This window comes from Delphinapterus leucas, chromosome 6, assembly GCF_059928025.1.
Source record: "Delphinapterus leucas isolate spDelLeu-1000000601 "Yukka" chromosome 6, BTC_Dleu_Yukka2, whole genome shotgun sequence".
NCBI lineage: Eukaryota > Metazoa > Chordata > Mammalia > Artiodactyla > Monodontidae > Delphinapterus > Delphinapterus leucas.
The window spans coordinates 91,521,487-91,536,476 of record NC_143134.1 but is presented as its reverse complement, the minus strand read 5'-3'; the positions used below and the strand labels follow the sequence as shown (position 1 = coordinate 91,536,476).

The window sequence follows — 14,990 nt, the reverse complement described above, 5'->3', positions numbered from 1 at the left end:
TGGTCCTTTAACTATTTTTAAAATTGCATGATAAAAATCTCTCTTAAAGAAAACAGAAGAAGGAAAAGGCAGCCATAGAGTGAGAAAATATATTGGCACAGTAATCATGACAAAGAGCTCATTTCCTGAGTGTATAAAATGGGCTAGGGGAAAAAAAAATGAACAGATATCTCATAGCAGAGAAAATCCAAACGGTTACTAAACATTTGAAAACGTGCTCAACCTCGTTAATAAACCACAATGAGATACCACTGCGACCCACCAGATTGGCAAAAATATAAAATCTAATAATAGTGAGTGATGAAGAGGCCACGGAGCCCTCTGAACTCTCAAGCACTTCTGGGGGTAGGGTAAACCGGCACACGTGTGTTGGAACAAAGTGCGACAGTTTCTATTAAAGAGGAAAATGCACAGACTTGGAGATTCCACTCCTAGGTGTTTACCATGCAGAACTGTGTGGTTATGTCAACAGAACACAAACACAAGAATATGCATGGGAGCATTGTTCGTGTTATCAATAAACTGCAAAAACCCAAATGTCTAAGAATTGAATATATAAATTACGGTATATCCATAGTGTGGAATATACACAATTATGAAAAGGATCAAAATATAAACACATACCACCACATGGATAAAGACAGTGTCAAGGGAAGAAACCAAATAAATTACAACGTCACTACCTAAAGTTAAAAACAGACTAAATTAAACTATACTTTAAGGGATGCATAAGTAGTTACAAAAATCTTAAAGAAAAGCAAGCAGGGGAGGATAGCCAGGATAATAGTTACCCACTGGGGGAGGGAGGGAGTTATGATTGGAAAGTATTCCATAGCAGGGAGTCTCCTTTGTGCTAGTAATAGTTCACGGCAGTTATATGTTTAAATTTATTTTCCAGCAATTCATTAAGCTGAACATTTACATTTTATGCACTTTTTTATATTATATTTTACACAAACACACACGTAAGGGTGACACTAGGTCCATGTGGTTTTACGGGCAATTTCTATGTAACTTTCAAGGAACTCATTATTCCAATCTTTTACAAACATTTTCAGAAAATAGGAAAAGAGGGACTGCTCCCCTTTTGTTCTGAGGCCAGTGTAACCTTGATTCCAAGACCAAACAGGAACAGATCAAGAAAGAAAAATATCACTCAAGAAGATGAATGCAAAATTGTTAGTTAATCAAATCTAGCATTGAATTAAAAAAAGATACATTCTGAGCAAGTTGGATTTATTCCAGAAACTAAGGGTGGTTTAATATTAGTTAACCTATAAATGTAGATTATTTGCATTTGATAGAGTGCAATACCCATTCATGATAAAAATTCTTTGCAAACTAGGAAAAGGGAATTTCACTAACATATAGGAAACAGAATTGTTTGAACTTTTTGTTTTGAAAGAATCTCAACCCTGCAGAAAAGTTGCAAAAATACTTGAATAAATGATTATCCTTGACTTAGATTCACCAATAGTTAACATTCTGCCAAATTTACTTTTTATCTTTTTTTATATCTTTCTCTCTATATGTGTGTATATAGAATCTAACTCAGGATCATGAATTATGTTGAGTTGTCATATCTCTTAGTCTACTTTATTTCATTATACTGACATTTTAAAGCAGTGAAGGCCCACTGTTTTGTAGGACATTTCTTTTTTGATTGTTTTGTTTTTTGTCTTTTGATTTTTAAAATTTTTTATTTATTTATTTTTATACAGCAGGTTCTTATTAGTTATCTGTTTTATACATATTGGTATATATATGTCAATCCCAATCTCCCAGTTCATCCCACCACCACCACTGCCACAGCCCACCCCACCCCCTGCTTTCCCCTCTTGGTGTCCATACTGTAGGACATTTCTAAAATTGGATTTGTCCCATTGTTTCCTTGTGATTAGATTCATGTTATACATTTTTGGCAAGAGTATTAAACAAGTGATGTATCCTCAGTTCATTATTACATCATGTAACACATGATATCAGTTTGTCCCATTATTGGTGATATTGGTAATATTTGTTATCTTCATTAATATGGTGCAAACATCATCGTAAAGAAGGAATGTGAGAAACATCCCTTTAGGGAATTCCTTCGTGGTCCAATGGTTAGGACTCTGCACTTCATTGCCGTGGCCTGGGTCCAATCCCTGATCAGGGAGCTAAGATCCCAGGGCGTGGCCAAAAAAAAACAAAAAACAAAACTTGGCAAGAAGGTGCTGGCCTGCACAGTAAGATTAGAAAAATAACTTAAAGGTATAAGGATTGAAAAGGAAGAGGTAAAACCGCATTGTTTACTGATGTGATTGTCTACATAGAAAACCAAAAGAAAGTAGAGTCAAATAATTAGAAAAATGAGTGTTTGGCACTCCCAGACTCATTCTATGAGGCCACCATCACCCTGATACCAAAACCAGACAAAGATACTACAAAAAAAGAAAATTACAGACCAATATCACTGATGAATATAGATGCAAAAATTCTCAACAAAATACTAGCACACAGAATCCAACAACACATTAAAAGGATCATACATCATGATCAAGTGGGATTTACCCCAGGAATGCAAGGATTCTTCAATATATGCAAATCAGTCAGTGTGATACGCCATATTAACAAATTGAAGAATAAAAACCATATGATCATCTCAATAGATGCAGAAAAGGCTTTTGACAAAATTCAACACCCATTTATGATAAAAACTCTCCAGAAAGTGGTCATAGAAGCAACCTACCTCAACATAATAAAGGCCATGTATGATAAACCCACAGCAAACATCATTCTCAATGGTGAAAAACTGAAAGCATTTCCTCTAAGATGAGGAACAAGACAAGGATGTCCACTCTCGCCACTATTATTCAACATAGTTTTGGAAGTCCTAGCCACGGCCATCAGAGAAGAAAAAGAATGAAATGAATACAAATTGGAAAAGAAGAAGTAAAACTCACTGTCTGCAGATAACATGATACTATACATAGAGAATTCTAAAGATGCCACCAGAAAGCTATTAGAGCTAATCAATGAATTTGGTATAAAGGTGCAGAATACAAAGTTAATGGACAGAAATCTCTTGCATTCCTATACACTAACAACAAAAGATCAGAAAGAGAAATAAAGGAAACAATCCCATTCACCACTGCAACAAAAAGAATAAAATACCTAGGAATAAACCTACCTAAGGAGGTAAAAGACCTGTACTCAGAAAACTATAAGACACTGATGAAAGAAATTAAAGATGATACCAACAGATAGAGAGATATACCATGTTCTTGGATTGGAAGAATCAATATTGTGAAAATGACTATACTACCCAAAGCAATCTACAGATTCAATGCAATCCCTATCAAATTACCAGTGGCATTTTTTTTACAGAGCTAGAACAAAAAATCTTAAAATTTGTATGGAGACACAAAAGACCCCAAATAGCCAAAGCAGTCTTGAGGGAAAAAAATGGAGCTGGAGGAATCAGACTCCCTGACTTCAGACTATACTATAAAGCTACAGTAATCAAGACAATATGGTACTGGCACAAAAACAGAAATATAGATCAATGGAACAGGATAGAAAGCCCAGAGATAAACCCACGCACCTATGGTCAACTAATCTATGACAAAGGAGGCAAGGATATACAATGGAGAAAAGACAGTCTCTTCAATACGTGGTGCTGGGAAAACTGGACAGTTACATGTAAAAGAATGAAATTAGAACACTCCCTAACACCATACACAAAAATAAACTCAAAATGGATTAGAGGGCTTCCCTGGTGGCACAGAGGTTGAGAGTCTGCCTGCCGTTGCAGGGGACACGGGTTCGTGCCCCGGTCCGGGAAGATCCCACATGCCGTGGAGCGGCTGGCCCCATGAGCCATGGCCGCTGAGCCTGCACGTCCGGAGCCTGTGCTCCGCAACGGGAGAGGCCACAACAGTGAGAAGCCCGCGTACCGCAAAAAAAAAAAAAAAAAAAGGAACGAAATTGAGTCATTTGTTGAGACGTGGATGGATCTAGAGACTGTCATACAGAGTGAAGTAAGTCAGAAAGAGAAAAATATCATATATTAACGCATATATGTGGAACCTAGAAAAATGGTACACATGAACCAGTTTGCAGGGCAGAAATAGAGACACAGATGTAGAGAACAAACGTGTGGACACCAAGGGGGGAAAGTGGCAGGCGAGGTGGTGGTGGGGTGAATTGGGACATTAGGATTAACATATATACACTAATATGTATAAAATAGATAACTAATAAGAACCTGATGTATAAAAAAAAATAAAATTAAATTTAAAAATTCCAAAAAAATGAACAACTAGTGACACCTACAACAACAAGGATGAATCTCAAATGCATCATGCTAAGTAAAAGAAGCTAGACTTAAAAGGACAAATATGTATGCATCTATTTATATGACATTCTGGAAAAGGCAAAACTATGGGGATGGAAAACAGACCACTAGTTGCCAGTGGCTGGAGTTGAGGAAGGGTTGGCTACAGAGGGGCAGCAGGAGGTATTTTGGGGGGTGAGGGAACTGTGCCATATCTTGATTGGCAAAAAAAAAAAAAAAAAAAAGGAAAATGAGTGTTTGGAAGGTGGCTGGATAAAAAATCAGAATACAAAAATGAATTGCATTTTTACATACCAAGAGTGCTTAGAAAATGTAAATATTTTCAGTAGAATAAGAGAAGTGTGAATACCTAGGAATAAATGAGCAAGACTTACTAGGAAAGGGCTTCCCTGGTGGCACAGTGGTTAAGAATCCGCCTGCCAATGCAGGGGACACAAGTTCGAGCCCTGGTCCGGGAAGATCCCACATGCTGTGGAGCAACTAAGCCCGTGTGCCACAACTACTGAGCCTGTGCTCTAGAGCCCGTGAGCCACAACTGCTGAGTCCGCGTGCCACAACTACTGAAGCCTGCGTGCCTAGAGCCTGTGCTCTGCACCAAGAGAAGCCACCACAGTGAGAAGCCCACGCACTGCAATGAAGAGTAGCCCCCACTCGCCCTAACTAGAGAAAGCCCGCGTGCAGCAACATCGACCCAACGCAGCCAAAAATAAATAAATAAAATAAATTAATTTTTTAAAAAAAGACTTACTAGAAGAAAATTACAGAGGATCATTGAAAGACTAATATTGAAGATGCCCTAAGTAAATGGAGATATGTACCATGTTCATGTTTTATCCCTCCCCCAAATGTCCACAGCATTCTCCTTTTTATGACATATTCTACAACACATTCCTTTCTTAGGATATCGTGCCCTGAGTACTTTGAATTAGAGTCATTTGTGTTTTTCTGGTAGCACCTCCTAATGTACTTGCAATGGGGGCTAAGGGGGGAAGAACCAGTACTTTGCTTACCCATATATCACCTTTTGGGCACACACAGCTGGCGCTTATAAATTTTCATCAATTGAACAAATCTGTTCTCCATTTCTATACTTTTGCCATTTTAAGAATGTCATACAAATAGAACCATACAGTATGTAGCCTTTTGCACTTGACTTCTTTTACTCAGTACAATTCTCTGGAGATTGATCGAGGTTGTTGTGTGTATCAACTGCTCATTCTTTTTTATTGCTGAGTAGTATTCTGTGGTGTGGTTGCACACAGTTTGTCGAACCATTCGCTGTTGAAGGCCATCTGGACTGTTTCCAGTTTGGAGCTGTTAGGAATGAAGCTGCTATAAACATTTGTGTACAGGTTTCTTTTTATTTCTTTTTAAAATATTATTTGAATTTATTGTATCATGAATATCACTAACAAAACATCAGAGGGGAGAAGGAAGAGAATTTATACCTAAAAGGAATCAATTCAAGAAGTAGAATAAATATAGCAATATAAAAATATTAATTAGAAAACATACTTCAATATACAGGAATGGTCTATTGTGGAACTGAAGTTTCATTTGTGTGTACAGGTTTCTGTGTGAACATAAGTAAGTTCATTTTTCTGGGATAAATGCCTAGGAGTGCAATCCCTGGATCATAAAGTAGTTACATGTTCAGTTTTATAAGAAACTGCCAAGATATTTTCACAAATATTTTTATAGCATAAGCAAAATATTACATGGAACATACTTCTAAAAAGTTCTTTGCTGTTTATCTGAAATTCAAATTTTACTAGGTATCCTCTATTTTTATTTGCTAAATCTGGCATCTCTATTCCCAGGTGATGCCAATGCTCCCGGTTTACAAACTACATTTCCAGCAGCTAGGCTCTATTCTAGTTCTTTTTTATCACTAGGAAAAACTTTCAGACCCAAGGTAGGTTAAAAAATGTATAATGAACTCTTCATACTCAGATTCTAGAATCTTGAAGACTTTGCCACTCTTGCTTCAGCCATCCCCTTTTTTCCCCTGAAGTTTTGTTTGTCTTTTAAGATTTTTTTTTTTGATGTGGACCATTTTTAAAGTCCTTATTGAATTTGTTACAATAGTGTTTCTGTTTTATGTTTTGGTTTTTTTGGCCGCGAGGCATGGGGGATCTCAGCTCCCCGACCAGAGATCAGACCTGCTCCCCCTGCATTGAAAGGCGAAGTCTTAACCACTGGACCGTCAGGGAAGTCCCCTCTGAAGTTTTTTTTTAAAGCAAATCCTGGACAGTTTGTCATTTTACCCCCCACAAAGTTCAGTTTTCAATTCTAAAAAATAGTAACGTTTTCTGACATATCCACAATGCTAGGATCACAGCATCAACAATATCTCCTGTGCCAACCGATTGCCTGTTATGTAAAAATGCCTTTGATTGCCTCATAAGTGCCTCTTTGCACCTGGTTTGTTTGAATCAGGATCAAGAAAGGTCCACGCATTGCATTTGGTTGGCATTTTCTTAAGTAACCACATCCAGTGTGACGGAACAGAGGGGAGAGGCTGAGAGAGGGAAAGGACACACATGCTGGTCCCATCGTGCAGTGCTTACCTGGGCAGATAGGCCTGCGGGCCCTTTTTCATGTAGTCAGCGGGGACAGGGCTTATGCTGTGCCTTTATTAGCTCATTTTCTAGGAAGTATTGCCCCATCGTACAGATGAGAATGCTGAGGCTCAGGGAGCTGACTGCCTGAAGGACCCTGAGCAGGAAGGGTGAGGACCCAGACCTGGGCATGGTCTTGGGCCCCACTCTCATTCAGCTGACCTGCACTCCTGAGGTTTACCTCTGGTTTACATCAGCTCCTTGTCAGTTACCAGGGCTTAAGTCCCATCCGGGCACAGAGAGTGTTAGTAAAGCAAGGAAGGAAGAGACAAGCTAGCTAATTCTTTATTGGAAAGAAGGATTGGAAGGTGCCTGGCCTCACCACCATGTCCCAGAAGTTATTCTCAGAAGGGCCAGGCTGTCCCAGGTGCTGTCAGGTGTCCCGAGGGGAGTGACTCCGCAGTCCTTTCCTCTTGCACGCTGAGGCCCAGGGTGAGCCCCTTGCAGGGTGGCTCTTGCAGCCTAGGCAACCAAGGGCTGTGCTCTGGGAACAAAGGCACGGTGGGAAGGTCTGGGGACAGGCCCGCCCTGAGCCTGGGGACATGCCAGGTTGGGCTCTGGACCCTGGCGCCCGGCCTACAGCAGACCCACTGCATCAGAGTGGGAGGTGGACTTTGCTGTGAGGTGTGGAGGTCGGGAGGAATGCCAGCAAGAGTAGGCAGAGCCCTGGGGGTGCGCCCTGCAGCATCGCTGGGAGTGGACCAGGCCAGAGTCGGGCATGGGCCTGACACATGGCGAACAGGTGCCTGGGAGCAGGGGGTAGGGGAGCACTTCATTGCTGTGCTCTAAGAGGCCAGCTGGACCCTTCTTAAAGCCTATGTCAGACCATGTCACTCCCTTGCCTAAACACCTCCCAGGACCCCCCATTGCCTGCACACAACGTCCTGACTTGCTCATCAAAATCCTTCATCCCCATCCCAGCTGACGTTTTGAACCTTAGAGCCTTCCACAGCATACACCTGTCCCCTCCACACTCAGGTTCCCCTTCTAGAAATGCAGGATATAGGCTAGTCGATTTTACTTTTTTATTTGGGGGGAAAGTCTCTTCCAGTTCTAGGGGTCTGTTAAGCCTGGAAAAGAACATGTTCAAGGAATGGGTCCTCTGCCTTCAAATATCAAGGAGCTGGCCTGGGGCCGGGGGAGTGGGATGGGAGTGGGGGTATCTATGGGGTACCGAAAGACAGAGCTAGAACCAGAACTGGAGAGTGAGGGGAGCAGGGAGGGCCACAGGGACGCTACACCAGGCTCCGAGTAAGAAGCGCTTTTTCACAGTTCAGCAAGGTCTAAAAGTGGAATAAACCAGCTAGGAAGGAAGTGAGCTTCCCATCTCTGGAGGTAACCAAGCAGGGTTACCAGATAGCCTCTGCAGTTCACCACTTCCAGCCCTGGGTGTGGGGTTCTATGGTGAACATTCCCCATGCTCATCTGTGTATGTGAGGGGAGGGCTGATGAATGACGCTCTGCCCTAAAGCTTCCTGGAAACATGATTTGCATTTTAGCAGCACGTGTGTTCGCAGGATTAGGGAACACTCCTGTCATCTTTCCCCTGCTCAACTGTCTCTTCTGGGGAGCCCTCTGGCTAAGTCTCACCCCCTCTAGTTAGGACATGACTCATCTGTCCACTTGTCCATCTCTCCATGAGCATCTCTCTCTGTGCAGGGTGACTGTTTCCATGCCCACAGCCTCTCCCCTCTTCTCTGACCTCCTCTACTGTCCTACCCATCAATCTACCTTCCCTGCTGTCTGCTTTAGCATCCTCTCTGCTTAAAACCTACCTAAGGCCCAGCCTTTCTGACTTGAAATGCCTCCCCTTCACCATAGCCTGGTCAAAGCCTCCCTTTCTTTAAGGCCCAATTGAAAGGCCTCCTCCTCCAGGAAGCCTTCTTTGATTAATCCCCCCAGGGCCTTTCTTCTGCCTCTGTTTCTCTCTGTGAGCCCTGAGTACACTACATCCTGTCACCTCCACAGATTGGAGGCTCCTGCAGGGCATGGACCATGAGTAATTCATCTTTTGCCACCACTTGCACGCGGCATAGGACCTGGCACATAGTAGATCCTCAGTGAAAGGCCTCCATGATGCTGATGATAACTATGGTGTGAGGATAGCAAGAGGCAGACCAAGAATGAGAGGAAGCTTTCCCAGTTCTCATGGTTCTGCCATGGATGTAGTGGCTCTGATTGTCAACCCTTCCGATCCCCAGCTTCTGCATTATCAATGGGGATTTTTGCACTACTTCCTGGGGTGGTTGGAGGTAAATCAAATAATATTAGCAGAGCCCCTAACACAGGGCCTGGCACATAAATGACTCCCTAAATTATGATTCCTGAAGAAAATACTTGCAAACCTTTTCCTTATAGATGTGATAATGTGCTTGAGTCCGTCAGTGGGAATACCATCAAGACATCAATTTATTCACTGAGGGCCCCCCTGGAGCCATTGCCCATCAGTTGTGTAGGAAGTGATAGGAGCCTCCCATGGAAGCTTGGCCTCACACTAAGTACACCCCTGGGCCCCTCTGAAACATACTGAGCAACAATAAAACTGGGTAATTGTGATTAATTATTATCACAATTAATAAATGTATGAGTTCTGATGAACTTAAACTGGTGAATTTCCTGAGAGCTTACCATGTACCAGGCAGAGTCTTTTTCTTTTTTTTTCTTTTTTTCATTTGGCCGTGCTGCGCGGCTTGCGGATCTTAGTTCCCCGACCGGGGATCGAACCCAGGCCCCAGCAGTGAAAGAGCTGAGTCCTAACCACTGGACCGCCAGGGATTCCCGAGGCAGAGTCTTAAGCACTTTATGTGTATGAACTCATTTAATCCTCATACCCACCCTATGAGATTCTACTACTGTTGCCATTTTGTAGATGAAGTAACTGAGGCACAGAGAGCTGAGGTCACTTGCCCCAGATCACACAGCAGTAAGTGCTGTAGCAGGGATTCAAACCCAGGAAGCCAGATCAGCCTGCCTGCCTAACCTCTTCTACACTGTGCAGCCTACTTCTGCCTCCCATGTCCACCTGGGCTGTGGGGAGGGTCTCCCGAGGCCATGACTGATGCTGTTCTGGGGACAGCCAGCTCCCTGTGAGCCCTAGAGGTCACAACAATAGCCCTACAGCCTCTCCCATCCTGGCAACTGAGGTCCCCCACCCACCTGGCTCTGCCTTATGGGTCCTACAGTCCCATCCACTCCGTCTGCCCCAGGGCGGCCCCTCAGAGACTCGGAGGTGGCGTCTCTCCAGGCTGAGCAGCTGCCTGGGGTCTACAAGGAGGGCGGGTGTATCTCCTCTGATTTAGAGCCTGCACCCCCGTAAATCAGAGGCCTGTCCCTGGCTGACTGCTGGCCTAATGGGCTGAAAGGCAGCAGTGGCCTCCTAATTATAAATGTCCCTGCCCTGACACGGCTTTTAGCAGCCCAGTCCATAGCCCATCAGACTGGCTAATGTCTGTTAATGTCAGTCCTCCACACAAACCCTTTTAGACACAGAGCCTGCCAGCCTCTGGGGAGGAGCAGCCATCCCTTGCTTGCTGAGAAGGAAGAGAAGCTGTGTGGGGCTGGGGCCTCTGCTCTTAGAGGCCTGGGAGGAGCACCCATCAGAGCCAGGCATGGCTCTCAGGCACCTCCAGGTCTGAGGCAGACAATGTACAGAGGCTCTCTTCCCTGCTCAGGGGCTCATTTTCTCTATCCATGGAGGAGCCAGACCCATCTGAAAGAAGTGGAACTTTTGCTCACCTCCTCACACATCATTATCAAATGGCACAAGTCCAAAGTCTTTCCTTTATTTTCTCTCTCTCTCTCTCTCTCTCTCTCAATGTGTATGTGAAAGTATTCTTTTTTCTGAACCCTTTGAGGGTAAGTTACATACATCTTTGCTCTTTATCCCTAAATACTTGTGTGTTTCCTAAAAAGAGGAATATTCTCTTACGTAACCACAGGACATTGTCAAATTCACTGAGTTTAACGTTGCAACCATACTTTAATCTACCATTCACGTTCCAGTTTGTCAAATAATGTGCTTTATAGCGTTCCCCCTCCAGGAAGGGATCCAGTCTAGGGTGAGGTTTCTGAGACCCTTTCCCGAGGGGCAAGATCGGAATTGGGCAGAGTACTTCTGAAGAGGAGCCCGGGACCACAGCCTGTTTGCAGAGCTACTAAGATGCATGCATAAAACCGCCGTGAACCAGAGCCTCGGTTGTCTGTCCCCTAGTTTACCAGGGGTGAACAGGGGCGCCCTGTGTCTGTTCTCACAGCAGCTCCCTGCTTTGCTGCCCTAGTAAGCAAGGCCAGGGACCATCACCGGTCTTTGCTTCGTCTCCCTTGGGCACGGTCTCAGGACGTCCCACAAGAGTGCAGTGGTCTCCACAGAGTTGGGGAGGTGAGGGAAGGAGAGGCCGTGAGTGTTCCCTGAGCTCACTCTGTTCTTCCAAATTAATTGTTAAATATCATGAGACAGTTAGTTCTGTGAAGTCAAGTACTACGTCTTATGTTCACCCAGCACCTCGCATAGGGCCCGTCCCCATTTTCCTCGTAAAGGTGTGGTGGATGGGTGGGTGTTGGCCAGTTTTCTTCTCCACTTTCTCCCTCACTTAGATATAAAAGTGGAGCCTTCCGGTGGGTGGGCTGTAGAACCTGAGGCTGGCTAGTGGATGTGGCGGTGCCTGCGTTGGCAGGCAGAGGGCCTGGTCCTGGTCCCTGTCCTGCCAGGACCATGCAGTGTGGTGTGTAAAATGCGTGTGCTGGTCCCTGCCAGCTGCTGGTTTCTGTGGCTGAACTGGTGTAGTTGTCCCATGGCCCAGGAAATCTCAGCTTCAGGGCTGTGTAGCCTGAGCTGTGAAAACTGTGTGTCCTCCTATCACCTGGACAGGAATTCTCAGCAGGAAAGAGGGGAAGGGAAGAAAATGCTCTTTCTTTTTAATTGAAGTGTAACTCACATGCCATACAATTCACCACTGAAGTGTACAATTCAGTGAGTTTTAGGTGTTCACGTGGTTGTGTAACCATCACCACTAATTTGAAAATGATTTTATCACCCCCAGAAACCCCACATCCATTAGCAGTCACTCCCCATTGCCCCCTCCCCCCAGCCCTAGGCAGCCACTAATGTGCTTTCAGTCTTTATGGATTTACCTATTCTGGATCCCACCGCCCACCCCTGTCCCCCCACTGCATGGCATGTGGGATCTTAGTTGCCTAGCCAGGGATTGAACCCAGGCTCTCGGCAGTGAAAGCACTGAGTCCTAACCACTGGACCGCCAGGGAATTCCCCCTATTCTGGATTTTTTCATATCATTATTCAGGGTTCTGAATTCCAGGTACCAGGGGATGTGTTCATTTGCTCAAGCAGTGAAACTACATCCGGTACATCATCTAGTGGAATCATGCAGTATGTGGGTTTTTATGTCTGGCTTCTTCCACTTAGCATGATGTTTTCAAGGTTCACCCACGTCAAAGCATGTGTCAGTACTTCATTCCCTTTTTTGGCTGAATAATATTTCATCGTGCGAATATACTACATTTCAGATATCCATTTATCCATTGATGGCCATATGGATTGTTTCCCCCTTTTGGCTATTATGAATAATGCTGCTGTGAACATTGGTGTACAAGTCTTTTTGTAGACCTATGTTTTTACTTCTCTTGAGGCTATACCTAGGAGTAGAATTACGGGGTCATGTACTATGTGTAACCTTTTGAGGAGCTGCCAGACTGTTTTCCACAGTGGCTGCACCATTTTTGCATTCCCACCAGCAGTATATGAAGGGAAACATCCTTTTACTGAACACCTACCATGTGCTAGGCACTGTGCTAGACCCTTCCCACACCTCGTCTCCTATGATCCTCACATGAACGCTCTGAAATACCTATCATCACCTCTGTTTTACTGAGGAGGATACTGAGGCTCAGAGAAGTGCCGTGACTCCCCCAGGATCACACAGGGGTTAGTGGTAAGTCTTAGATTCACTCCCAGTTCTGCCCCGTACGTTTTCTTGTCTACTCGGTGATTGCTGCCTGAGGGACCCTCCAGGTGCTAAAGTGGAATTAGCCCCCTCCCTCCCCAACCTTCCTGGGTACTGTTTTACAGACGGGAAAGTTGGACCCCCACTACCCAAAGGTCTGCGGGCACAGAGGGAACGTCTTAGACGTCAAATGGAACCCTTTCAATGATTTTGAGATCGCCTCCTGTTCTGAAGATGCCACGGTGAGTGTCAGTGCGTGAGGCGTTTCCCTTTCCCTAGAGGAGTGGGACTGGGGCAGAGGGAGACGGCATGGTGTCTAGACTCAGCTCTGACGTTCCTGATTCCTTCATCCTTCACGAGGTGAGGTCACTGTGTGCGGAGGGGGTAAGTTAGGTTGAGGAGGAGAAGCTCTGGGCTCCGTGGGACTCGGGGTACCACCCCTCCTCTCTATGAGCCTCAGTTCCCCCATCTATAAAATGAGCATAATAGCTCCCAACCGTCTAATGAAAATCCAGTGAGATTCATTTCCCAGTGCGAAAGCCCATCTTTTGGGGGAACTGTAAAATGCTGTGAAGGGCATTTTTACTGTGGCCTGAAAATATTGTGCCATATAATCTCATAGACAGTGGGGAAGGAAGATTTAAAAGGATAAGAGTGGGAGCCTTAAATGAATGTGAACACCAAAACCATCCCAAAAGCTTCAGTCCCACCAACTTTTTGAGCCCCTGTTCTGTACCAGGATCACAGTCCCTGACTCCACAATGTTTGGTGTTATTTATAACGTATTCTCTGCCTACTTCTAAAACCCAGCAGGTATGGCTTAAAACAAAAGACACAGATATGATCACATGATTGAAATAAGGATGAAAGTCATAGTTACCCTTTATTGTGAGCCCATTGTGTTCCTGACTCTCATTACACATATCATTTCACTCAGTCTTCCCAGCAACCCCACAAGGTAGGATGTTTTTCTGATGCAGAAGCTGAGGATCTGAGAAATGTGGCAGTTTGCCCAAGGTCACACAGTTTGTGGAGGCAGAGCCAGGGTTCCGACTAAGACCTGATCCCAGAGCCCAATCTTTTTCCACTGAGCTGTTCCACTTCCCTAAAGAGCAGCAGCCACAGATGGAGGAATTTAACTATGGAGGGTTGCAGCTCTTGAATTCCAGGCTTAGCTTGGAGCTGCCTGGCAGCCAAGGCAAAAAAAGGAAATAGCCTCACTGTCTGATGAAAGGAAACAGACCCATTCATAGAGAGAAGCAGGTAGAAAATTCTGAGAGGACTTGTGTCATTTTCCATATGAGGGTTGCTGAGGAACATAAAGGACAGTGTCTGTCAACGTGGCTTCACCAAAGGGACAGCTGGGCCCTGTGAGAACTGACCTTGTCTCAAATGAGTGTAGGGCTTCTGACAGGATATCAAGTATCTGACTCTGTTCACTCCTGGAATACCTGCCCTTTCAGGCCTGCTTTGAAGGCTCCCTTCAAGGTCTTTATTAAATTCCTAGCTAGCCTCATCACCAGTCCCTTCCCAGTTGCCCCGGGGGCAGGAGGAGTGGACACAACTATTGGGAGTGGCAGGGATGACCCTCTAGCTCTGAGGGATGGTGTCTGTTTCTACCAAACAGGCCTGCCCAGAGTCTGTCCTCCAGCCAGGTCCAGTTCTGTTTGGTAACAGCCCTGACCAGACTCCATCTATCTGGAGCCTGGCATTATTGTGAGGTTGGCTTTCCGGTTTTAAATCCAGCATGACCAGGAAATAAATGCTGAATTAAAAGCGAAGTCTACCTGAAAGCCCATAGATCCTAAGAGAAAGAGGACGTACAACCACATAGGGGCCTGAGAGCCCTGCAGGACAATAAGGGATGTTAAGTCAACACCAGCCTGGGCTCTGTCACCCTCTGTAGCATCCTCTGTTCCTCTGTTTGTATGCCTCTGTGATGGGGAGATGACTTTCTACCATGTAAGCCCCTTCCCTCCTCAACAACACTGCTCTGGAAGGAAGCCCCAGCCCCTCCTCCCAGGCCCTCACTGTGGAATACAGGCCTGTGACCCCATCCAAGGGGTCACA

General features: G+C 44.7%; 1 protein-coding gene across 11 annotated transcripts in view; it reads left to right on the top strand.

Annotated features, from left to right (window-relative positions):
* The window catches only part of CORO2A (coronin 2A), a 62,620-nt gene that overhangs the window by 36,722 nt on the left and 10,908 nt on the right, over window positions 1–14,990 (top strand). For 10 of the 11 annotated variants that reach the window (XM_089912566.1, XM_022600152.3, XM_089912568.1 and 7 more), the window contains one exon: window positions 13,046–13,162. The exons of the other annotated variant lie outside the window; for it this stretch is intronic. In XM_089912566.1, coding sequence (XP_089768692.1) covers window positions 13,046–13,162 — 117 coding nt within the window. The remainder of the gene's footprint in view (window positions 1–13,045; window positions 13,163–14,990) is intronic. 11 annotated transcript variants of the gene reach the window in all.